The 27251-nt window shown below is 40.2% G+C and overlaps 1 protein-coding gene across 1 annotated transcript in view; it reads right to left on the reverse strand.

The window, feature by feature from the left end:
- Nucleotides 1-317: 317 nt before the first annotated feature.
- The window catches only part of LOC121317844 (protein bicaudal D homolog 1-like), a 71690-nt gene continuing 44756 nt past the window's right edge, over nucleotides 318-27251 (reverse strand). Inside the window, exon 2 of the mRNA XM_041253946.1 lies at nucleotides 318-551. Within this exon, the coding sequence (XP_041109880.1) occupies nucleotides 318-551 (234 nt within the window). The remainder of the gene's footprint in view (nucleotides 552-27251) is intronic.

Genomic DNA, 27251 nt, shown 5'->3' on the forward strand with positions numbered 1-27251 from the left:
AATATCAGTCATTCGGATGGCATTGACTACTGTTGAGCATTTCTCAGGTGATTCAATGCTCATTTCCATATTTCAAATTATTACTGTAGGTAATTCACTTTGTAGGCTATGAAAAGGATTATTTTTTCATATTAATTATTTTAGTATTTCTAAATGTAGTCCCACATGAATTGTGGAAAGTTACTTCATTACGTTTCTGAGGTCCTAGTGATGTCAAGAGGGGTGAAAATCATTTGTAAGGATGATAGATACTAAATGGAATGAGACCATAATGTCCCCATTGACTCTCGTTATATTCAGGGCTTTTATTTTTTCATTCAGGCAAGTTGTTTAGTTACCTCCTGGAGGTCCTGCAGCACTGCGTTGAGCCGCTCATTCTCAGCCTGCACGTTGGATATGATGCTCTTGTTCTGTTTCATTTCGGTTTGCAGATCCAGGATCTTGCCAATGTAGTAGGCCTCTTTAGAGGCGGACTCCTGCAGGAGGTTCTCCTCAAGTGTCTCCCCATCCTCCGCCACTTTCCTCTGGATCGAATAGGCCTGGCCAAATGCCTGTGGAGATCAGAGAAAAGAAAAGACAACTGGATTATGCTTTTTCATAATAAAACCTGCTTCCAACCCCGCACCAGGTTTGAAAAAGTTCAAGTGAAAATGGAACACAATTAAGGGCTGGATTCTCAATTAGTGCACTTTTCTCTGGGCTTTACAATGCTTACTTATGCTTTACCATGGTTTCACTGTGCTTTACTACACTTTGCTATGCTTTTATTATGGTAACCCTTCAGAAAGGAAGCCCCTAAATGAAAAGTATGTTTTTTCTGACTTGGTAACTTTTATGGGTGTGTTTTTCTTTCTGATAAAACTATGAGAACAGCATTTTGGAGTAAATAATGTAGCTTTATGAATGTAGCCCTTATTGACAGCCCCTTTACACAACAGTATGTACCACATATTGCAGGTCTTCTAATTTATTGACCAGCCCCTGCACAGAATATTGAGGGGGGAAATACCAGTATCTGTGAAAGTGCTTACAAAAAGATACAGCACTTAAGAAGCTGAAGTAATATACAGAGACTGACGTAACCAGCTCCCATTGTTGAATTCAGCCATCGGGAAAAAAAAAACACCGCTGGTGTAGTTTTATGACAGTGTCTGGCACATATCAAGGGACTTGCTTTTAAATAAAACAACACACGGGTATATCGGTTAATGGACAGCTTGGCTTTCCTTTAAATGCCAACAGGGTTATGTAAAACACATCCTAATGTGATGAGGTAGTTGTTTACACCCTTTCACTCAATTCCATTAGCTTACAAACTGCTATCAGGCTGATAAAATCAGATTCCGGGCCAATGCCTTGCCAGATTTAGCTTTCAAGTTCTAACAGGATTCCTATTGATGACAATGAGCTAAACATTCTAAAAATACCTCTTTGAAATGATGCCTAAAAGGGTACTTTATCTGAAGATGAACTTACTTAAATACAAACCGATCCATTGCTTTCTGTTGAAAAACACTGTTGTGTCCCATTTCAACTCTTTTGCCCAATGTGGAATATTACATTGTTTTTATGACAACGCAATGTGTACACAGCTATATATATATAGATAGATATATAGATATACAGTACTGTGCAAAAGTTTTAGGCAGGTGTGAAAAAATGCTGTAAAGTAAGAATGCGAGAACGGTTCCTAATTTTACGTTTGTTTTCCTGGTGAAGATGTCTTATTGTCCAGTTTTAAGAAGGAATAAACAAGTCTCTGTGAAATAATGGTGCAGCCTGTGTCCACTGTCCAGAGAAACAGACATGCAGAGTAAGAAAAACTCATATATTCATATAATATACATTTATACTCATATAAATACAGATATTCAAAGACTGCAGGGAAAAATTCAAGTCACTTGCACTTTAATGACTTGAATGAAAATTGATTTCACATGGAATGACCAATAAAAGAGAATTAGTTCTGAACATTCAATCAATCTACAGCATATGCACTTAATTTCTTTACATTTCATTCTACTGTATATTTTAATGCAAATAATCCAAAATTGTGTTACCATAATTAAAATCTATTTGCATGTTATTTAGACAGACAGTTAGACAAACGTTTGGGACCCTATGGAAGGGTGTGGGTATTCACTGAAACGGGAAACAGAAGTGTATTTGTAAACACAGCACAGGTGCCCAGTTTTATTTGTTAATTTTTTTTCTTTCTGCAAGGATTTATTTTATTCTGCAAAGGGCGCTGTTTTCTGTTGCTTGAGTACGGACAATGGTAATCAGGTCCACTGTAATACCATTAATGGTACAGTCCGTTGCTTCCGCACTCACAGGTGCTCAAAAGAATAATGAAAACCAAAGGCGAAAGAAGAAGGGAAAATAAAACACAGTAATAAAACTACAAAGCAAAAGTGCTGCTTACACAGTACCCCCACTGCAGCTACGCCGGTCAGCTCGGGTCTCCGTCCTGTGCTTCGCTGTGCACTATACACTGGGGTAGCCAAAGTTCCCCTATCACGACACACGTCCCCTCGGGTACATAGCCATATATTTAATAATCGGTTTGGCTAAGGATGGCTGTCTTCCTCAGCCGTGTTTGCCTGATTTTGGTCACTTGTTCCAACCACTGGCTTTCCAGCCTGGTCTGTGTTTACACCGGCTTTCTCCATTGGCGTCTCTGTGGATTCTCAATCACGGCCACCTGAATGCACAACCAAGTGCAGTACTTATGAACCTAGCAATCCCCCCTAGGCCCGACGCAGCCACTCAGAGAGAGGGAAAGCCCTCCCCACCTTTCCGTGTCATCGCCATGACTGACAGATGGATCTTACGGGGATTCCGCCAGAGCTTGGAATTGGTGCAGTACCACGCATGCGCCAGACAGTCAGTACAAATCTCGCTGTACTGTGCAAAAGTTTTAGGCAGGTGTGAAAAAATGCTGTAAAGTAAGAATGCTTTGAAAAATAGACATGTTAATAGTTTATATTTATCAATTAACTAAATGCAAAGTGAGTGAACAGAAGAAAAATCTACATCAAATCAATATTTGGTGTGACCACCCTTTGCCTTCAAAACAGCATCAATTCTTCTAGGTACACGTGCACAAAGTCAGGGATTTTGTAGGCATATAGTCAGGTGTATGATTAAACAATTACACCAAACAGGTGCAAATGATCATATAATTCAATATGTAGGTTGAAACACAATCATTAACTGAAACAGAAACAGCTGTGTAGGAGGAATAAAACTGGGTGAGGAACAGCCAAACTCGGCTAACAAGGTGAGGTTGCTGAAGACAGTTTACTGTCAAAAGTCATACACCATGGCAAGACTGAGCACAGCAACAAGACACAAGGTAGTTATACTGCATCAGCAAGGTCTCTCCCAGGCAGAAATTTCAAGGCAGACAGGGGTATCCAGATGTGCTGTCCAAGCTCTTTTGAAGAAGCACAAAGAAAAGGGCAACGTTGAGGACCGTAGACGCAGTGGTCGGCCAAGGAAACTTACTGCAGCAGATGAAAGACATATCATGCTTACTTCCCTTCGCAATTGGAAGATGTCCAGCAATGCCATCAGCTCAGGATTGGCAAGAAACAGTGGGACCCTGGTACACCCATCTACTGTCCGGAGAAGTCTGGTCAGAAGTGGCCTTCATGGAAGACTTGCGGCCAAAAAGTCATACCTCCGATGTGGAAACAAGGCCAAGCGACTCAACTATGCATGAAAACACAGGGACTGGGGTGCAGAAAAATGGCAGCAGGTACTCTGGAATGATGAGTCAAAATTTGAAATATTTGGCTGTAGCAGAAGGCAGTTTGTTCACCGAAGGGCTGGAGAGCGGTACATGAATGAGTGTTTGCAGGCAATAGTGAAGCATGCTGGAGGTTCCTTGCAAGTTTGGGGCTGCATTTCTGCAAAGGGAGTTGGGGATTTGGTCAGAATTAATGGTCTCCTCAATGCTGAGAAGTACAGGCAGATACTTATCCATCATGCAATACCATCAGGGAGGCATCTGATTGGCCCCAAATTTATTCTGCAGCATGACAACGACCCCAAGCATACAGCGAAAGAAGAGTCCTGGAAGTGATGGTATGGCCCCCACAGAGCCCTGAACTCAACATCATCGAGTCTGTCTGGGATTACATGAAGAGAGAGAAGCAACTGAGGCTGCCTAAATCCACAGAAGAACTGTGGTTAGTTCTCCAAGATGTTTGGGCCAACCTATCTGCCGAGTTCCTTCAAAAACTGTGTGCAAGTGTACCTAGAAGAATTGATGCTGTTTTGAAGGCAAAGGGTGGTCACAACAAATATTGATTTGATGTAGATTTTTCTTCTGTTCACTCACTCTGCATTTAGTTAATTGATAAGTATAAACTATTAACATTCTTACTTTACAGTATTTTTTCACACCTGCCTAAAACTTTTGCACAGTACTGTATATACACAGAGAGAGAGAGAGAGAGAGAGAGAAATAAAGTAGGGAGAGGATAAATGTGGTCTGGGGTTTAAAATGAGTAGCAGGACTACAGCCCCCAGAATCCCTCACAGCTTGGAATTGGAGCAGGGATGATTAGCACCTGGTACTAATGTAATGAGGGACAACTACCTGAAATATAGCATGCAGATATAAGCAGGGCTGGAACTGGCTATTGGGGTATGTAGGTCTGTGTGAAGTCTAAGGCCTGCAGGAAGACTCCCTAACTACTGCAATAAGGTAATATGCACTGTGTGTGTGCTATTACTTATGTTTAAAACAATGTGTTTTGTGTTGGCAAATAGTTTAGCCATCCAGTTGTGAGTCAGAGATCATTCAGATTTTTGATTTGAGTGCTCCAACTAAGAGTTACGCTTTTGTTTGTTTTGTTTTGTTTCATGAATAAAGGTACAGGTACTGCCCTGTTTGTTTACAAAGACAATGAAAAAGATCCTGAATTGTGTTCAAAGTTACATGCCAAGGTAAGACTTTGTCGCATAACACTATGTAACACAATTTTTGTTCCTGGGTAGTAAGTGTTATTTCCTAATTGCTTATGCCTCAAAAGTATAGAAAATGGCTATTATTCCCCACAAACTTTGTTTTTGTGACCAGGACAGTGATATTTTGAAATGTACCTATTTCCAATGAGAAAACGGTCTTTTCGTTCACATAAAGTCAGAAAAAAACAACATATGAATCCAAATTAACATGTATTTATACTAAAGTAATACAAAAATGACTGCAAAAGATTTAGAAGTGAGTAGTTTATCGGGATTTACGATTATACTGTAAATCACTTTCACGAATCAGCCCCCAAATGTAGTCTCCCATCATGTTCTCGTTATACTGTCCTTGGTAGCGGCGTTCAAAGTCCAGTATATCCTGGTGGAAGCGATCGCCTTGTTCCTTCGAGTACGTGCCCATGTTCTCCTTGAATTTATCAAGATGACCATCAAGGATATGGACTTTGTGCCAGAGTTCTTCACCAGAGTCTCAACCAGCTCCACATAGTTTTCGGCCTTGTGATTGCCCAGGAAGCCCCAAACCACTGCGACAAAGCTGTTCCAAGCCGCTTTCTCCTTACTAGTGAGCTTCTTGGGGAATTCATTGCACTCCAGGATCTTCTTTATCTGTGGTCTGACGAAGACACCGGCTTTGACCTTTGCCTCAGACAACTTAGGGAAGAAGTCTTGAAGGTACTTGAAGGCTGCCGACTCCTTATCTAGAGCGCTGACAAATTGTTTCATAAGGCCCAATTTGATGTGCAGTGGTGGCATCAGCACCTTCCGGGGGTCCACCAGTGGCTCCCACTTGACGTTGTTCCTCCCCACAGAGAACTCAGTCCGCTGTGGCCAGTCCCGCCTGTGGTAGTGCGCCTTGGTGTCCCTGCTGTCCCAAAGGCAAAGATAGCAGGGAAACTTGGTAAAACCGCCTTGGAGACCCATCAGGAATGCCACCATTGCAGTCTCTTGATGCCATCTCAGAAAAATGCAGATATGTATCCACTTAGGCAGCTGGAACTAAACTGAACTGGTGGGCTTAAGGCCCCTGTATTTATACTACTATTTATATTACTGGAAAGTTCTAGAAGTTACTCCAAGTTTACTCAGCACTGAATCTATCTGGAATGTTCTGGAAAATAGGTACATTTCAAAATATCACTGTCCTGGTCACAAAAGCAAAGTTTGTGGGGAATAATAGCCATTTTCTATACTTTTGAGGCATAAGCCATTAAGAAATAACACTTACTACCCAGGAACCAAAAAAAAAAAAAAATGTGTTACACGGTCTAATTCAGGATCTTTTTCACGGTGCATGATAGTGATATAAAATGTTATATATCGTTACATATCGTTGCCCACTGCTACTTAAAATCAGGCATTTCCATCAAGATCAGCCCCAGTTAGGATTGCAAGCTGGGCAGCAAAACTAGAGCTCTCCAACTTACACTGACGGTGGAAATTCCCGCAACAGGCGGTTTTTAAGTCTCTGACCGCAGAAAAAAAATGATGTAGGCTGAACACGATGGCTGTGAATATATTATACTGTCCGGGAAATGCTGGAGGTTAAAGAACAAATTGCAGGTGGAACTGGCGGCAGCCCCAGTTTGATATTGCAATGAGATTTTGGGTTACAGGCTGGTTTTATGCTGCAGCTGGAACTACAGTGCATCGAAATACAGCTTTTACAAACCATTCTTAGAAGTAGAATAAAGATGCCAGTTTTAAGGAAAGGCTGGGTAATATCAGCCAATGTCAGAACAAAGCAAGGTCAGGCGGATATGATTGCTTCCCGCTGGTCCTCTGTCATTGTATTGAAGCTGCCTGAGAGAGCTGACCTCACTACCCAGGGAAAGCTTTTCTCAGGTTCAGCCCAGGGTTAGTGTTTCTGCTGTCTAAAGAACAGGGTTGAAAGGAAACATGCAATGTGTGGCAAAATACTACTACGTAATCCTGCAATGAAACATGGACAATAACTACTGAGTTCACCTGCTGGACCACAGTGCAGTAGGCTCTCTCTAATCCAAAACCTGTTAGCCTGGACTGACCTATAATCTGAACCACTCTACCAGAATGAAATGCATGCTGATAGCAGCTGTATAAACTCCAGTTCCACACAGGTGAATTGCAATTGTACTGCAACAGTCACCTTTATGTACTGTATAGTACTGTGCAGGTCATCAGTTAAACAAAAAATGGGTAACAGCATATTAAAATTACACAAATATACACAGCTTTTTTATTTTCTTTTTAATTTTGAGCGCTCTATTATTTCCCCCAGTTTTTCTCCAGATTCTAGAATCTCTAATTCCATTCCCTCACCCAGACACACCCAGGAGCTCGACAGGGGATGCTGGCAAGCCACTGGGTCCTGGAGGACAAAAGCCAGCCTTGCAGGTATCTGCCAGAGCTCACAGGGCAAGTGGCCAGTAGGGGTCTGCTGTTGAGGTGACTCAGTCCTCTGCCAATGCAACACTCCCTTTAGAATCCCCAGCAAAGATCATCAACCTGGCACAGCCAGGATGCAAACTTGCAATCCCCTGACTGCATGACTCAACCAGCCCTTACTAGGGAAGCAACTTTGGGGAATTCACACTCTTATTTTTATGTTAACCAGCACAGGCGAATCTCAATAATACAGGGACTATTAATACAAAAGCAGAATTTTTACAAAAGCTGCCACTTATTCACTTCTTTCTTCCCTTATAAAAGTTTACCACAGTACATTTGTATAGTAATGTGGCAGTTTTCCCATGCTGTTCCCATACTATTCATATAGCACAGTTTACCTCGGTTTGCCATGTTTTTCAATTTGCTTTGTCATACCTCCCTGGGCTTTACATTGCTTACCTAGGCTTTACCATGCTTTTACTATACTAATTACTAAGGCTGAGGCAATGCATCGATTTTGTGTAAAGAGTTTAAGCAAAGGAACGTTTTCATTTTTTATTAAATTTGAAATCTACAATTCTTTTTTGCATAAAGCCCAGAGGTTGAGTTGAGCTCACCTTCTCCCCCTGCATCCCCCGTGAGTGTTTACTGATGGAACTGCATCTGTGTAGGAGTCCTCAAAGTAACAGCAAGCTAAGAGCATTGTGCTAGAATTACAAATACTGTATTGATCGAGCTACAAATACAATGTAAGAAAGTAAAGAAAGTAATGTTTGGATACTCCGGGAACACAACTAATCTGCTTGACCATTTAATGAGATGGCACTCTACACAACTTCAAGCAAAATAATTCATCTCAACTACCCCGGAGTAAAAATGAAGAAAAACAACCAAGATCGTTCCCAAAGTTGTTTCTTTGGTCAGAAGTATTAAGCATCCCGGCAACGTCAGTCCCTAGTGAGCAGGTATTCAGTAATGCTGTGCCGATTGTAAGCAAGTGCCAGTCATCGTTTAAATGAAAACAAAATGTGGACACTATCATGTACACAAATTCAAACATAAGCCATGGGCAACACTCTTGTTACTAAACTGCTGTGGACAGTGATAACCTTTTTAATTTTTTTTTTTCTCTCTTGATTGGTTGTTACTCTGACTGACCTTGTTATGAATTTAAACAACTTTTTCTGGGGGGAGGGGGGATTTTGGTTTGACCCCCAACTGGTACAAATCAAATAAGGTACTATATGCATAAACAGATGTAATCAATTTTAATAAGAATAATATTTATTAAAGCGTTACTTGCAATGTTACACAGTAATCCACAGCTTCCGTATTACTGTGGGGCTTTTTTACCCTTTCATAATGTCGATAAATCGATGCATCTGCTTTTTTAGAGAATGATATATCGAAAGTGAAAAATTAGGCATTGCCCCAGCCTTATTAATTACACTTTGCTATGCTTTTACAATGGGAAACCTTTATAATGTTTGCTCCGGCTACACTTTCTATACATTTGTCTTAGGTTACAGCAGTTTTTTTGGTTGTTTTTTTAAAGCAGCTCATGTTATAGAAGACATACATGTTCAGTTATAAAAGCAAATATATCTGGTACCAGATAGTACATTATACATTTGGCCTCTCTATCCCAGTCCGTTAAAAAACAAAGGCGGTAATCATAACCTCGTTATACAAAGTGGATGCATTATAGCCCACTGTATTAGCCTCTGTGATTATGGTGTTTGAAGAAAGCACTTCAACAATTAAAGAACTCACAAGAAAAGGATTCTACAAAATGCCCAGGCTAAGTGATGCCTTGTATGCACTACAAGCCAGTACATTATTCCTCTGTATGACAATGCAACAGCGAATTATTACAAATGCCAGCCATCTGCAGTACAATGGACCTCTTTAATCAAACCATTAGTTACTCTGCTTTGTATTTAATAGCAGATTTGATTCTCTACACAGCTTTGACACACCAGACTTTATAAACAAGCTTGCTGAATAAATGAATGTACTTGCAGGATGCTATTTTATAACATGTAAAAGAGAGTCAGAATTGCTGTGCTTTCTGAGATAGAGGCTGAGGTTTAAAATTAATTATTGTGTCGTTATCCTTACTGTGACTAAAGGCATGCCAAATGCATCTTCTGGAAACAATACTAAACTGCCACTGTGAAGAGGACAGCTATTCTAAAGAGATTGGATGTATTTTTGTATTGTAAGAACATTTTCCGAAAACCAGCAATGTTTATAGCATTAATTATCTAAATAATCCAAGCAGCTGATTAGTCACATTAGTGATGCAGCAGCACTGTGGAATGTAGTGTGTGTGGTACTACACTGCAGGCACACATTGGCTATTGATTGGTCTACAAAACTGTTATGAGTAAAATGACAAGGATGCACAACATCACTAAATGTATGTTCAAGTACAGTATAGGTTCCTATTCTACCCCTACAGGGAGTAGCTCAAGTGCCCTTTATTGAATCAAGCACTTCAAGGATGCCATCGGGTCTTTCACTGATGGAAAAGCAGCCTGTTTTAATGATCATGTTTTTAATGGAGAGTGGAAAGTCATGTTAATGGAGTGAGTTTGTGATTTTATCAGATTTGCTCCATTGTTTGGATCTGTATCCCTTAAAGTACAGCTTTTCCAGTAAACTAACAGAGATGAAACTGTTAGCTAGGACTGTTCAGCAAAGCACATAAAGAACACATAAATAAAAAGACATAGGTAGCTGCACTGCCCTCTCGTGGGTGGGTATCAGTATCACAAATAACTAATGACTGATTAATAATTAAAAAAGCAGGAGCTATTAGTACCTGCCATTTGATCAGAAAGACATTAATGCTGCAGTGGCATCTATTATAGATGGTTCAGGAGGCTATTGAAACAGTGTTCCCAGAAGGCATCCCAGATATTGCAAACCAAAGGGAAAATAAAAACCCACTTAGTTAGAAGAGGTATTTTACATTAACAGGGATCACTGTACTTGTGCATGGGAAGGCTTTTTTATCTTGTTATTTAAACTGTGTTTTACCACTTTAAATGGTAAACTGTAATATTTATTGCGTCCACAAGGGGAAGAATGTTGCAGGTTAGAGGTTAGTGGTACTGGTGTACTTAAGAGTTCAGACATGATTTGGAGAGCTCTATTGAGGTCACATGTGTGCTTTGCTGTAAAGTAAGAATGCTTTCAAAAATAGACATGTTAATAGTTTATATTTCTCAATTAACTAAATGCAAAGTGAGTGAACAGAAGAAAAATCTACATCAAATCAATATTTGTTGTGACCACCCTTTGCCTTCAAAAAAGCATCAACTCTTCTAGGTACACTTGCACACAGTTTTTGAAGGAACTCGGCAGGTACGTTGGTAGGTTGGCTGGCTTCATGTAATCCCAGAGAGACTCGATGATGTTGAGATCAGGGCTCTGTGGGGACCATACCATCACTCCCAGGACTCCTTGTTCTTCTTTACGCTGAAGATAGTTCTTAATGACATTCGCTGTATGTTTGGGGTCGTGGTCATGCTGCAGAATAAATTTGGGGCCAATCAGATGCCTCCCTGATGGTATTGCATAATGGACAAGTATCTGCCTGTACTTCTCAGCAGTGAGGAGACCATTAATTCTGACCAAATCCCCAACTCCATTTGCAGAAATGCAGCCCCAAACTTGCTAGGAACCTCCACCATGCTTCACTGTTGCTTGCAGACACTCATTCGTGTACTGCTCTCCAACCCTTCGGTGAACAAACTGCCTTCTGCTACAGCCAAATATTTCAAATTTTGACTCATCATTCCAGAGTACCTGCTGCCATTTTTCTGCACCCCAGTCCCTGTGTTTTCATGCATAGTTGAGTCGCTTGGCCTTGTTTCCACATCGGAGGTATGGCTTTTTGGCCGCAAGTCTTCCATGAAGGCCACTTCTGACCAGACTTCTCCGGACAGTAGATGGGTGTACCAGGGTCCCACTGTTTCCTGCCAATTCTGAGCTGATGGCACTGCTGGACATCTTCCGATTGCGAAGGGAAGTAAGCATGTCTTTCATCTGCTGCAGTAAGTTTCCTTGGCCGACCACTGCGTCTACGGTCCTCAACGTTGCCCATTTCTTTGTGCTTCTTCAAAAGAGCATGGACAGCACATCTGGAAACCCCTGTCTACCTTGAAATTTCTGCCTGGGAGAGACCTTGCTGATGCAGTATAACTACCTTGTGTCTTGTTGCTGTGCTCAGTCTTGCCATGGTGTATGACTTTTGACAGTAAACTGTCTTCAGCAACCTCACCTTGTTAGCCGAGTTTTATTCCTCCTACACAGCTGTTTCTGTTTCAGTTAATGATTGTGTTTCAACCTACATATTGAATTATATGATCATTTGCACCTGTTTGGTGTAATTGTTTAATCATACACCTGACTATATGCCTACAAAATCCCTGACTTTGTGCACGTGTACCTAGAAGAATTGATGCTGTTTTGAAGGCAAAGGGTGGTCACACCAAATATTGATTTGATGTAGATTTTTCTTCTGTTCACTCACTTTGCATTTAGTGAATTGATAAATATAAACTATTAACACGTCTATTTTTCAAAGCATTCTTACTTTACAGCATTTTTTCACACCTGCTTAAAACTTTTGCACAGTACAGGGAGATTTGTACTGACTGTCTGGCGCATGCGTGGTACTGCAGGACGATGGCGGAATCCCCGTAAGATCCACCTGTCAGTCATGGCGATGACAGAGAAAGGTGGGGAGGGCTTTCCCTCTCTCTGAGTGGCTGCGTCGGGCCTTGGGGGGATTGCTAGGCTCATAAGTACTGCACTTGGTTGTGCATTCAGGTGGCCGTGATTGAGAATCCACAGAGACGCCAACGGAGAAAGCCGGTGTAAACACAGACCAGGCTGGAAAGGCAGTGGTTGGAACGAGAGACCAAAATCAGGCAAACACGGCTGAGGAAGACAGCCAGCCTTAGCTAAACCGATTATTAAATATATGGCTGTGTACCCAAGAGGACGTGTGTCATGATAGGGGAACTTTGGCTACCCCAGTGTATAGTGCACAGCGAAGCACAGGACGGAGACCCGAGCTGACCGGCGTAGCTGCAGTGGGGGTACTGTGTAAGCAGCACTTTTGCTTTGTAGTTTTATTACTGTGTTTTATTTTCCCTTCTTCTTTCGCCTTTGGTTTTCATTATTCTTTTGAGCACCTGTGAGTGCGGAAGCAACGGACTGTACCGTTATTGGTATTACGGTGGACCTGATTACCATTGTCGGTACTCAGGCCACAGACAACAACGCCCTTTGCAGAATAAAATAAATCCTTGCAGAAAGAAAAAAAATTAACAAATAAAACTGGGCACCTGTGCGCTGTTTACAAATACACTTCTGTTTCCCGTTTCAGTGAATACCCACACCCTTCCATAGGGTCCCAAACGTTTTTCCAACTGTCTGGCATAACAAGCAGCCTTAGCTGCTAATTCCATCGGTGTCTGCACTATGTTCTTAGCACTTAAGTGATTTAAAACAAAAGGCAGCAGAGTGAGGGAGATTAGTTAGGGAAGAGGAGGTAGGTGGAGATAAAATGCAAGAGGAAAGATGATTGACCACTAGCAGCAATATATAAAAAATATGTTAAGGCTGTACAACACATTACAGGAAGAAAATCTAAATTTTCATTTAGATTTCATAAACATATAATCATAAAAATTGGGAATGGAACCTTTCCGTAATTCAAAGGGCGTGGCGAGGCTCTGCTAAACCTATTGGCTACCCAATACTATACAGAGCAAGCCCAACTGTTCTTCAAGTTTTTCTCCCCAGCTCCTCACCGCCTCCTTTGCAGCTGTATCTCCCTTCTGTGGGTCAGTGGTGCTCCAGCAGTTAATAGGATACCTTTTTCACAAAAGGCACCAGATGTGTGTGTTTTTATGTTTTTGTTTTGATTTTTTAAACATTGGAATCAGGTGTGCTGTTCTATGCATGGAAGGACACATCTACACAGGATAAGATGTACTGGAATGTTGCCAAATACTTCACTGTGATTGGTTGATTTCTAATATGTGATTCATAATGCAGTATTCAAGCACTGCCTGATTAAAGAAGGAGGGTAACCGTCATACTAATAAGTGGATCTCCAAGACTTACTATACATAATCCCTTCCCAATCAAATCCAGCTTTATCCTCAATTAGTCACTTACTAAGACCTGCAGCAACTACACTAATCTGGGAGGCTGGCTTTTCATTTTACAGTCACTGTAAACATTCCTTGAACTCTGTGTTATTTATCGTACATTCAAACAGTAAACAGTAATGTGCCCCAGACACAACACAGTTTGTGAGCCACAAGACCTTCTCAAGATGGCTGGCGCAAGTAGCACTCCACACCCAACATGGTTCAAGAGTCGCAAGACCTTCACAACATGGCTGCAAGCAAAGCTGGCATGTGAACCACAAACACTATTACACTATTATCCTTTAAGACATAGCAATGTAAATTAAACACCCACTGTATCAATAATACAGTAACATGTGCACAGTGTAAGATGTTTTTCATATTCAATAGTTATTTCCATTTTTTTCATGCACATATGGATGTTCATATATATATGGTAATTTGTTGGTAACAGCAACAGCATGCAACGATCAGTCACAGGATTTTATTACAGCGTTCTACAGCATTGTTGGGATAAACACAGATAGGTGGCTGAAGCAATCTGGGGCAATTCCCTAGTGTTGTACAATGCTCCAATAAAATCCAGTGATTCCCCAACAGTGTACACTTACTTTTAAAAAACCTGTCCACATTTACACATTTAAACAAAATCTTCGGAAACAATGAGACATATCAATAGGCATAGTTATTTTAGAAGGGAGTTCCCTTCTAAAATAACCCAGCGTTCCACAGTTCAGATCCTTTTCAAGACTGTTCACTTATCCTACTTCACTTTTTTCAGTTAAAAATAATATATACAAAAGTTTTTTTCAACTCCTTCAAATAATTGTACTTTAGCACATGTAGATATCTAACCCCTTGATGTATGCATGCTGGTCATTCCCACTTTTGGATTGTCAGTGCATTTACATGAAATGAAAAGCTGCTAAATAAAATGTAAAACAAATCGCTGCTTTCAGAAAACAAACTTGAAAGTCAGCGTAGACAAAAAGTATTCCTGTCGGTTTTGTAGCCAAGTTAAATCAGTACTACAGGTATGATCTAGCACAGCCACCTTGCTTCAAACAACCTGCTGCTTACTTTTTAAATGCAGTTAGAAGTTGGAGTGCCACTTCCCTGGAATCAGTAACTCAACTTCTGTGAACTGAGCTATAATCGAACAACTGCACTTCGTTAAATCTTTCTTTCTGTCACCAGTCTGGATAGCTTTGCGTCACAGACTGCTTTCTAACCCTGCAGTATCTTTGTGTTTTTCTCCTGCTCTTTGCAGCAAAAAAAAAATAAAATATGACGCATGATTTCTTACACTAGGGCCCGGCTCTGCTGTGTCCTGCTGTTGAATCAAGTCTGCCGGTTTTCTCGGCCCGCCCGCTCGGTGTATTTGGCCTAAAAAAAAACTAAAAAAAAGCTAGGGCCTCCCCCACAAGGTCGTTGTACACCTACAAATGGACGTGTTTTCAAGATTGGTGTCTGACATAGGGTCACGGCCCTATCTCTTGCCCTATAGCAACTATTCTGCAATTCCTGCAGGAACTGCTGTACGTGTACCTGGAGTAGAGTCTAGACAATGTACTGGAGGCTCTCACTAAGGCCCCGTTTGAGCCTATACATTCCATAGATTTGAAATATCTCTCTATGAAGACAGCCTTTCTGTTAGCCATCTCCTCCGCCAAGTATGTGTGTCTGGGACTACGGAAACAGGGTATCTTTATGCATGAACCCTGCTTTCCATTTGAATCAGTCAGTGGAGCTAGAGGCTTTCCATCCCCCCCCTTTTTCTTTGGAGGAGAATCAAAGACTAAACTCCCACTGCCCGGTTTGGGCATTGAGATGTTATGTTGACAGGACGAGAGCTCTGTGTCAGTCTGACTAGCTCTTCGCCTGTCATTGTATAATGATCTTGGGTCAGGCCCTCTCAAAGCAGAGGCTGTCTAACTGAATAGTGGACACAGTTTTGACTGCATATACTAATGCTGGCCTACCCCTACCAGGACGGGTAGCCGCGCACCCTACCAGAGGAGTGGCTACATCATGGGCCCTCTTTAGAGGTGCTTCATTGATTGATATCTGTACTGCGGCTATCTGGGCTACCCCGCATACTTTCACCAGGTTCTACCGACTTAATGTGGCAGACCCCTCTGTGCCTTTATTAGGCACAAGGGTCCTTGATGTTGCATCGGTTGCCTTTGTGGATTTGATGCAACAGAGGAAGCGAGCTCCGTGGAGTGCCTATTTATTCCTTCGGAAGGCGGGACCGAGGACGTCACTCCCCTGAGGGGCCTATTGGCAGCTCTGATATCAAATGCTCAGTGAATACCTGACCAAAAGTATTGTTGGTGGTCGTCTTCTCTTTCAGAGAACCTGAGTTACATCCGTAACCTAATGTTTTCTTTCTTTTCACTGGTACTAATAAAATTAATTTCTGGATGGGACAAACAACATGACAATGAATGTGCTGCATATGTGGCCTTTATTAAAGAATGCCAGATGCCCTTGGGTAACCTTGGGAGCTTTGGGACTGCTTCTAAATGATTTCCACATCTGTAACTTGGCAAAGCTTTGCCTTACATTTCCAATCAATTCAGTGAATGCAGAAGGTGCAGTCTCAATGTATGGGCAAGTCTTCACACCACAGACAGAGAACATCAGCAGCAACTGAAGGGGGATGTTGATTGCCTTTAACAAATGACAGCACTACGTTTCAGTAAGGAAGCAAATACCACTATTTTTAGTGCTCTGAAATATTATCTACTTAGGTTTATTTAATATTTAAACAGGTCCACGAAATGTCAGCAAAATTTTATTCCATAACCTACACAGGAAAAATATGAAAATTCTCTGTGACTTAAGTAGGCCCCAATCTATGATTGCTATTTTGCGGTGTGGAGTGGTTTTGTATTTTGTTGTCTGCTGTTGCCATTTTGTTGCTCACTGCTGACTCACATGGTCTTGCTCTAATCATATCCTTTAAATAAAACCAAAAGGCAATTACTCTCAAGCGTTTCGATGATGCAGTCTTCATTTCCTGTTAATTTCCACTTAGGGTATAGAACACAAGATTACCCAAACTTAATGCTTGTTCCTCTGCTTCTTTCTCCTTGATTTCTGGTGTTTCACACAATACACGCTTCAATGTATACTATAGCCTAAAAATATAGTAACACTGAAAGACAAAATCAGGAATACACTGGAGACAAGAAGCAGCCCAACAATATAAGAACAGAAAAAAGTTCCAAACATGAGCAGGTCATTCGACTCATCTAGTAGCTGATTGCTTTCAAAACGTTGTCAAGTTGGGTCTGCAAGGATCCCAGTGATTCAGCATCAACGACAGGACTAGGTAGCCCATTCCATACCCTTACCACTCTGAGGAAGAAGTGTCTCTTACCCTCCACGTTATTTCCAGCTATGTTCAAAGCAAACTGGATACACAATGGCAACAGATCAATGGTACTCAATTTCAGTCTCTATTACAGTCCGGAACCTTTTCCACACAGATCCTTACTTTTTTTTATTTAACCCTAGCAAGAACAAGGTCACAATCGAATGAACTGACAAACCTCCAAGGGAAGACCACTGCACTGGATACAGTAAGTACCTCAACCTCACCTTTGGCCAACTTTGCTATCTTGTGGCTTCAGTATTTGAGTGTATGGCAGGATCCCAATTTACAATGATAAATGTTATCAAAAGCACACTGAAAATTGGGAGAACTTTCAGTCCTTTGCAGTACGTAATAAATATGAATTCTGTCCATAAAAAACAATGTTGATGTTGTTTATATTCAGCCTGTCAGTTCCAACTAGAAGAATTGAAGGCTTTATCTCATTTTGCCTGCAGGTTAGTTTTTCCAAGCGAATTTAGATCATACATCAATCCAATATGTTAATGAAACTTAATTGGATGTCACTGCTGGACAGATGGCTCGGTCATCTTATAACAGTAAGTTATAATTGTCTGCCAGGGGATATTCTGCAAGGTCTGTGCCCGAATATTCTCTCAGGTTTACTCCAGTAACTCTGCTGTAAGAGCAGCTGCAGCAGGGACTTGTTTGGACAGTATACTGGAATTCTCTACCAGTGTTAGACATTTTAAACATAATGTATTAGAAATGTTAAGTCCATTTTCTAAATTGGATTAAATACAATAATGATAATAAATGTTTTTAATCACTGTGGGGTCAATTTTAATGATATAAACAGTGGCTGGTCTGAATAGCTCTGCTCTTCACATCTGTATTAATCCCCCTGGGTTGACTCACTTATTAACATGGATACGTACAATACATTTACAGCACCATGACACCCACAAAAAAACAGGTTGTTAGATGCTGATATTAAAAGACATTGTGTTTTAGATCAGGGCTGCCCAACTGTTTTGCCTAGAAGAGTCATACCAATTACTAGAGACTTCTTATAGAGTCATACAAAAAATAAACAAAAAGTTTAGTTTTGTAAAAAGCTGATTTTACAAAAGCAACTACAGCTATGGCCAAAAGTTTTGCATCACCCTATGAAATTAACATCTTTTCTAATGAAACCTGTTGAATAATTTTACATTAACATATTGAATTACATACCGCTTTGTAGTTTTCCACATAAGTAACGAAAAACTGTAAAAAAATGAAAAATGTTGACATTTAGAAATCTAACATAAAATACTGTACTACTATGATGTCTTCCGGTAGACTTGCGATATTATTTTGCAGTTTCTTTGATAACATGATGTTAAATAAAATATCTAAATTATGTTCATAAAGTTTTTTTTTTAAATTATGTCTCAATCGTAAAATTCTCAGTAATGCTAAACTTTTGGCCAGAGTTGTACAGAGCAGACATTGCTTCAGCAGCTTTCTGTTCAACAAACATGATACGTGCTTGAACCACAACATCAATATGTTGCATTCTCACTGTACTCGCTTCCCCCCTAACACTATAGTTTGTCCTTGCGGTCTTTTCCAACCCAGTCTTAAATACGAGTTCTGTATATGGCTCAAGAGCTATGCGTTGGTCAGAAATGATTCAAATAGACCACTGTCTGTTGGAATGTGTTTTGTTGTAACATGTGACTGACATGTGACTGCAGCAAGTACTCCAGGACCATGGACAGCGGCTTTTGAGCAGCACACTTCTGCTCAGCCATAGGCCTCTATTAATACAGCTCGTGTTACTTGAATCATATTTTCTCAAATTCAAATTTTTCTTAAACGGTTTTGGCTATTTACTGCTATTAGCAATATTATTTAATGAAAAAACACCAATTATAATTCTGAAACTTGTAACAACCTCTATAGACAGTAAAACACACTGTTCAAGAATTAAACAAAAATCTTATGGACCAGATAGTTAACACATTTTACAGTTTAAAATTTTTTTTAAAACATTTTAAAAAATTTAAAAAAAGTAAAAAAAGGTTAAAAGAAAGTGTTACCAAAATAAACATTACACTAGTATATTAATTCTAACATGTTTGAAATCTGTTGAATTCTTAAACATTTGATTTACATTGTACATTTTATTACTGGTTTGGTAACTTACATTTCTAATAGTCTTGATTTTAGCACAGTGACCAGCACTCCCAAATAAGACTTGTAACTACAGTATAAATATTGTGGTTTCATTATATCATTGGAAGAAATATTGGAATCAGTGTTGAATTGCTTTGGGAAGTGATGTTTGCCATTAAGACCATTTATCTAACCCATCCAGTAACAGTACAGGTAAAAAAAAATAAAAAAAAATAAAAAAGGATCGACCATGCTTGAATTCATTTTCAATTATCTATATATAATGTAACCTATTTTTAATTTTAGCTACCGCCTACTGTTTTCATTGGAGGTGTCAACCACTTAGTATTTATTTAACTGTATTGACCAAACTGCTAAACCTTTGCCTGCCAAAGACAGCATCAGCCAATACTTTTATTAGCAGTAAAGGAGCCAAAACATCACACTTTGTACCTATATTTTATATTAAATGCTAGCAAGTACCAATACCAGCCCTACATAATTGACTGCTATCAGGTCATTATTTGCTAAATTAAAGTGATAGCCATGCCCTTCCTTGGCTGGGAGATTTTACTTGAGAAATAACTATACCCTTTCTTCTAAGGTTAGCCTGGATATCAGCATACTGATATTCTGTCTTAGGTAAGATTAGAATTGTGTGCTGAGCTGAATTAGTTGTGTGAAGACTATCCCTAGATTTACATTTTACAGCAGCTTTGAAGAAAACACCAAATAACAAAAACTATGATAACTGTGTGTGATTGTGTTAACATTGCCAAAATGCCCAAACCATCACTTACCACAGTCAATCTGGTAATTGTTAAAAAGGAAAGCAGCCCTAAAACTTTCACTCTGTCACCATGTGAACTCAGAGATCCCTGCAGTTAGTGTTGAGGTACAAAACCGGACATTTCAACCTTTTTATTTTCTTGAATTATTGGGTCTGTTCATTAGAAGGGGTTTGTCTATTGTACAAAGGGATTTGGGATTGAATTCAGTTCAATGTATTACCTGTCCTTTGTTATACCAGTGGCCCTCCTATTTCCCATTATTGAACTTTCTAATAAAAACAAAAAACAAGAACACAAAACAATATCAAGATTGAAGTATTGTGCTGTTTTCTTTTGCTATCAGTGATTTATGTGGCAACGTGTATGACCAAATAACTGAGGACTTATTGGCCCACTTCTTGATTGCCTGCCCCATGCTTTTCAATAGGCTGTTTGTTATTGTCCAGGCTTACTTAGAAGTGAACAATGGGCTGACACTGCAGGATTAGATACATTTTTTAGATCAGTCCAAGTGTATGGTTACAGTAAATAAAAACCGACCATCAAGGGTCCTAGCGAGACAAGCTAGAGATTTTTCTTTGCCTTGTCTGGCACATTGTTTAACCTGATTGCAATGTGCTGAAAACACACACATACAGACAACAACTGATACAATAGCAGCTTTAAAACACATTTGCGGTCTCATTTATTTCAGTAGCACACTGCATCAAGGGTACTTTTTAATCTAAAGACAGCAGATGTCTGACTACCAATCACATAAAAGAAATGACAACACCGCATTTGTCAGAACTGCACTGCACAGAGCAACAAAGCAAGATTCTTTAAAATGACAAATTAAGAGGCTGTCAGGAAAATGGAGCCCTTATTCACTGTTTGTATCAAGGTAATTGGCCCTATTCACAGAAATGTAAGGACTGTTTTAAGGGGTGTTTTTAAGGACTGTTAATTAACTGTTTGAAAAATTAATACAAACTAATAAGCCCTCTTTAAAACAGCTTAAATGATTACATAAGCTGCCAACTTGATTTAATTAAACCAATGCATTCACATATGAGGGTCCTCATAATTACATAATAAATCACACAGTATACTTGCTATAAAATCAAGTGTTTGTCAGATTTGAGTCAAATGCAGATTGAAATGACCATAAGAGCCTAGGTGAGTATGATAAAAGTTTCCTGAGGTTTGCTCCAAGATCAAGGCAGTTATCGGGATCAGCTTGTGGAGTATAACAGACAGACACGTTCAGCGCATAAGGGTCCCCATTCTTTTTTAACAAAACGTTCCTTAAAACAGTTTTGTTAACAGGCACCAATAAACCAACAATAACAAGATATCAAAACAATATCAAGATATCAAGACAATATCAAGATAGCAAGAAACAACTCTTTACTCACATACCGTTATTAGAACAATTTTTCACGAAGGAGGAAAACCTCAATAAAGCTACCAAACCAGAGATAAATAACTTAGACATTTCATTTAAGGGCTTGCAAGTACTTTTGAGTTGCAATTTGTGTTAATAATGATATTTAGAGTAAACTCTTTTCAAAGTTTGTCCCTAAGTTGAAGGGAGTCCCTAAGTCTTTCTACTTTTATACTGTTTATTATGGGCCATTAACTTTAACAGATGCCATATCCTTCAGAATTTTGGAAATACTAACTGGGAGAAAGTGTTGTTTTTACAAGCAAATCACAAAATGATCCTGGATTCCGCTCTAGAGCTGGAAAAACAGTACTCTCACTTATCTGTGCAGCAATGTGCTGCATTATAAATCATCAGGAGGCTATTTTTAACTTGTGCTATTAAATAACCTGTTATGGTAGGCTGCAAACTCAGACAGCCTCAGTATCAGGAAATGGTTTCAGTGAGATAATAAAACATGCTTCCCTGACCATCTCTGGAAATTTGAATGTGATGGTAAGCAGACTCAGTAGCATTACAGCAAACACTGGTACAGTGGATGAAATGATCATATCAGGGCATAGACTAGTGTAATGTGCACTGGGATTCCTAACTGAACAGCAGAAACTGTATTGCACAGTCAAAATGAGTAGTGGAAAAATCATATTGAAGTGATCAGTGTTTCTGAGGTATGGCAGGAGGGTGAAACAGATGTGGCCAAAGATGACTAGGGGAATATAAGAAAACCATAGTGTACCACACTGTAAACCCAATATCTCAAGTGCTTGGTCTTTATCATCCAGGAACTAAAAGGTCGCATGATCACAATATGGCAGCCATATTAGGTCACAGATCAACATGAAGGGTACTTTTAGGTTTTGTCCAAGCAGTCAGAGCTGTTTAGATATCATTGAAAATATGAAGGCAGCATCTGAAACTCTCTGTGGGATATGAGCAGTTAAAGAAGCAGATCAATTCTTCTTGCCTCAAACAAATAATTCTGCATATTTATTCACAATACTAATGTTATGCCAAGTAAACACAGGGATATGCTAACGTTCACTCAGAAGGATCAGACGACTGATAGATGTAAAACTGTACATTGGATTTGAAAGCATTACAGGCAAACTCCATCTAAGTAATTTACATGTGCATGGTGATAGTCTGAATGATGAATAAATATGACTGTATTGTTCGGACAAAAATTATTGTTTGATCATACATGATTCAAAGTAGGCCATCACTTGTACAATATAATGCTACATTTATACAATGCAGGGCCCAGCTAGCTATTTATTCACTTCTTAAGCAGCAACAGCCCAGTACATACCTCAACCAGCAACAGCCCAGTACATATCTCAACCACGCAGTTATGCTGCCAGAAGTGTAGCCATAGTTATGCAGCTGTACAACAGCCCCAAATGAAACCTCCATCAGAATTGAATTTTATGCTATTTTTGTGAAACTGTTCAGTGCAAACAGCACATCTCAGTTTCCTAACTAGAGTTCCATATTTGCCGCGGTGCCACCTTTTTCAAACTGAGTTGGCTCCTGTACCTGTGCTTGACAAGCCACAGATGGGTTTATGGGTTTATCTGTCCAACACAGATAGAAGAACGGTAAACTGTATTATCAAAATGTGTTGTATAAATGAAATAATGCAGCTGGCTGTGTGTAAGTATCCCCTTAGTAGAGCAGAGACTTGATTATTCCTTATATTGTTTTGTGTCTAGTGTGTCATTACATTTCCACAAGGTGTGACCACTTCGTATTCTACTATACAGAGAGTGGGTTTGTGAGTTTGTAGGGTGTTCGGACACCCCGTGTATTCCCACACTGTCAGGCAATGTCTTGTTCACTATCTTAGATAGTTAGCTTAATGAGACTGAGCCGGGCGTTTCTTGGCGCTTCCACCAATAGAAGGAGCAACAAGCCGCGTCACCTTTTGCTTATTCTTTTTGGTTTACGCACCTGCATGTGTGATTTATGAGGATGGGGCACAATACCATTGCTGGTACAGTGCCGCTGAACTGTCACAGAATAACCTGCCAACTGAGCATGGAATAATAAATCTGGGCATCTTTGTCGGCGTTTCATATTCGAATCTTGTGTCTGCCTTGTGTTTTCCCACACCCTTCCATAGGGTTCATAACCAGTGGAAGCATCTGTATTATAGACAGCAATTGCAACTGGACATACGTGTTAAATGTGTCACATAGAAAGGTACAGAAGACAACTACTGATAGGCATGCAGGCTGTCAATAATAACTGAATTGAGGTGCAGTAAATTCAAATGCACTGAAAAGAGAAAATATACTGTAACAAGCACTTTATAGTATAGTTGTGAATAATAGTTAAACAGAAAGACACAACATTCAAATTACACTTCCGATTATAAAAAAACAAATACAAAGGACTTGAGACAACTGAAAAGAATATGCTTGCGTCTGAATCAGATGTCCCTTTAACATTGTTATAGTAATAAAAAATACTATATTTTAACAGAAGTCATTTCTATCTGGACTATAGTTATTCATTACTGTTAACATTTTATGTCCAAAGGCAAAGCAAAACATTTCAATTAATTTCACAAATCCTGACTAATTTAACTATTGTACTAAATTCAGCTTCTTTTTTGCCAAATAATATAAACACAACATGCTTTGAAACAAAAGAAGTTAAATCAGTAGACTTGACACAAAAAACAAAAAAAAACGTATTGCCTTAATTTTTAAATCAAGAAAACGTGAATACAATAGGCTTACTTCTGATTGGGCTTATCCAACATGAATGTAGAGGACTTAAGTGTTTATCCTATCAACGCGCTAATCTACCGTACTAGCACTAAAAGAAGCACGCTCTCACACGTCAAAGTTTTAATGCAAACCAGCAACAGGAGACAAACTGGGTTCTCATTTGATGCATCGATTCACCAATATGCAATTGTAGTTCTAGAAATTTAAGGACAAATGATCAATAATCGATGCATGGATTAATTGTTGCACCCCTAATGAATTCAATGCGCTGTGGAATTGGAACAGGAAACAGGAAAAGACTGATGGTGAAGCGTTCCTGTCTGTTTGGAGGAAGACTTTGTAGAATCAGTCCCACCACATTCACTCCTTTATAAACAGTGTGCTGCTGAATCCCTTCCCAGTCTGTCAATCCAGACCCAGCCGGTAGGCCTTTCCTCAGTGAATGCTGCATGAAGTCTGTGTCTCTCAGATCTTACAAGTATCAATAATGCACTTGGCATGACCTGGCAGAGACTGGAGAGTAGAGCCAAGCTGCTGAGCCCTGCTGCTGTGTGAACCTGCTCCAGGCACGTACTCTCATCACAGCCCTGTCTGGAATACTTACAGCAGTGTTGGTTTTACAATGACATCTTTCAAATGTGCACGGCACAGTAGCACTTTCTATGTATACACAAACCATTTAAGAAAGGTTTATTCCTATTACAACCCTAACCTCAGTATATCTGGCATATATACAATAATACAACAAAGCTGTGTTCCAGCAAGGTATGATGTCAAAGACCACCGGAGCAAATCTATTATTTTATATAATGAACAAATATTGGTCAAGAAAATATGAACCCCTTCACAACTCCAGTTGGTTTAATGATTTTAATTGCTATTTCTCCCCCTGAAATTGCTATAAAATATTATTAGAAATAAAATAAAACATAAATCAATTAACCATTCTATTAACCATAAATCTTCCATTAACCATTTAAGCCTGTGTGCCAATAAAACATAATAAAATAACTAAGACACACACATTGGATATGTACTTTTTATTTTTTATTAATATATATATATATATTTGAAAAGAATAACACAGTCATCATACATCAGTCATCATACACAATAAAAAAAACATTTCTTGTAAATGTATGCAATGAACAATAAAATAAACTTTATATGTAAACAGTATAATACATACAAAGCACAAGACTTCCGAAGAATAAAAAAATTATAAACAGGAAAACATCACATCAGTCATTTTGACGGTTTGAGGTTGTCAAATTTAAATTACTCTGCGTGTCTGAAAGTTATGCAGTTGCCTGTTTATGACTTTTCTTAAATACATGTATTACTGTATTAATTACCTTGTCGCCGTTTCAAAGGAAGGATTGCAAAAATAAGGCAGTTATAATCCCGCCCACCTAGAACTGCCAAAGCAGTCATTTTGTCTGCCTTTTACAATACATGTTTTTATTTTGAATATAACCTACAATATTCTATTTTTGCACCTTTCAAACCAGCCCTTTCAAAAGGAAATGGAAAATAGATTCAGACAGCATTACCTTTTTTAAAGAGTACAATGTCAGGAGGAACTACGAGACAAAACCCTATTTTTGCAAGCATTACTTATGGGATCAGCAGGTTTGTGAATCCGAGTCCCGTGCTAACTACAGGAGGGATCAGCAGGTTTGTGAATCCGAATTCCCTGCTAGCTGCAGGAGGGATCAGCAGGTTTGTGAATCCGAGTCCCCCGCTAGCTGCAGGAGGGATCAGCAGGTTTGTGAATCTGAGCCCCCAGCGAGCTTCAGGATGGATCAGTAGGTTTGTGAATCCGAATTTCCTGCTAGCTGCAGGAGGGATCAGCAAGTTTGTGAATCCAAGCCCCCTGCTAGCTGCAGGAGGGAGCAGCAGGTTTATAAATCCGAGCCCCTTGCCAGCTGCAGGAGGAATCAGTAGGTTTGTGAATCTGAATCCCCTGCTAGCTGCAGGATGGATCAACACGTTCGTGAATCCGAATCCCCTGCTAGCTGCAGGATGGATCAACAGGTTCGTTAATCCGAACCCCCCCTGTTAGCTGGAGCAGGGATCAGCAGGTTCATGAAACCAAGCCCCCTGCTAGCTGCAGGAGGGATCAGCAGGTTTGTGAATCCAAGCCCCCTCGCTAGCTGCAGGAGGGATCAGCAGGTTTTTGAATCCGAGCCCCCCACTAGCTGCAGGAGGGATCAGCAGGTTTGTGAATCCGAGCCCCCAGTGAGCGTCAGGGTGGATCAGTAGGTTCGTGAATCCGAATTCCCTGCTAGCTGCAGGAGGGATCAGCAAGTTTGTGAATCCGAGCCCCCTGCTAGCTGCAGGAGGGATCAGCAGGTTTGTGAATCCGAGCCCCCTGCTAGCTGCAGGAGGGATCAGCAGGTTTGTGAATCCGAGCCCCCTGCTAGCTGCAGGAGGGATCGGCAAGTTTGTGAATCCAAGCCCCCTGCTAGCTGCAGGAGGGAGCAGCAGGTTTATAAATCTGAGCCCCTTGCTAGCTGCAGGAGGAATCAGTAGGTTTGTGAATCTGAATCCCCTGCTAGCTGCAGGATGGATCAACACGTTCGTGAATCCAAATTCCCTGCTAGCTGCAGGAGGGATCAGCAAGTTTGTGAATCCGAATCCCCTGCTAGCTGCGGGAGGGATCAGCAGGTTTGTGAATCCGAATCCCCTGCTAGCTGCAGAATGGATCAGCAGCTTTGTGAATCCGAATCCCCTGCTTGCTGTGGGAGGGATCAACAGGTTTGTTAATCCGAGCCCCCCACTAGCTGTAGGAGGGATCAGCAGGTTCATTAAACCGAGCCCCCTGCTAGCTGCAGGAGGGATCAGCAGGGTTGTGAAACCGAGTCCCCTGCTTGCTGCGGGAGGGATCATCAGGTTTGCGAATCCGAGCTCCCCGCTACCTGCAGGAGGGATCAGCAGGTTCATGGGAGAACCTTAATGAACTAAGCAGGTCACCACGCTTCACTTGTGAGCATTTTAACTTGCAGGGATATTTTCTAACTGCATCTGCATCTGCATCTGCATCTGCTGACAAACAGCTTCCCCTTGGCATGTCCTATGCTAACCTTGACTTAAATGACTTTTAAAAGCAGTCAATACAACAGATGCGTGACCTTGGACTCCCAGTGAGGGATGTTTTAAGAGGGATGATGGACTGTGTTAAGTTTTCTAAAAGCATCGTTATAAAATAGTTTATGGAAGTGTTGGTGATAAAGCATTTTCAAT

This window comes from Polyodon spathula, chromosome 7 (genome assembly GCF_017654505.1).
Source record: "Polyodon spathula isolate WHYD16114869_AA chromosome 7, ASM1765450v1, whole genome shotgun sequence".
Lineage (NCBI taxonomy): Eukaryota > Metazoa > Chordata > Actinopteri > Acipenseriformes > Polyodontidae > Polyodon > Polyodon spathula.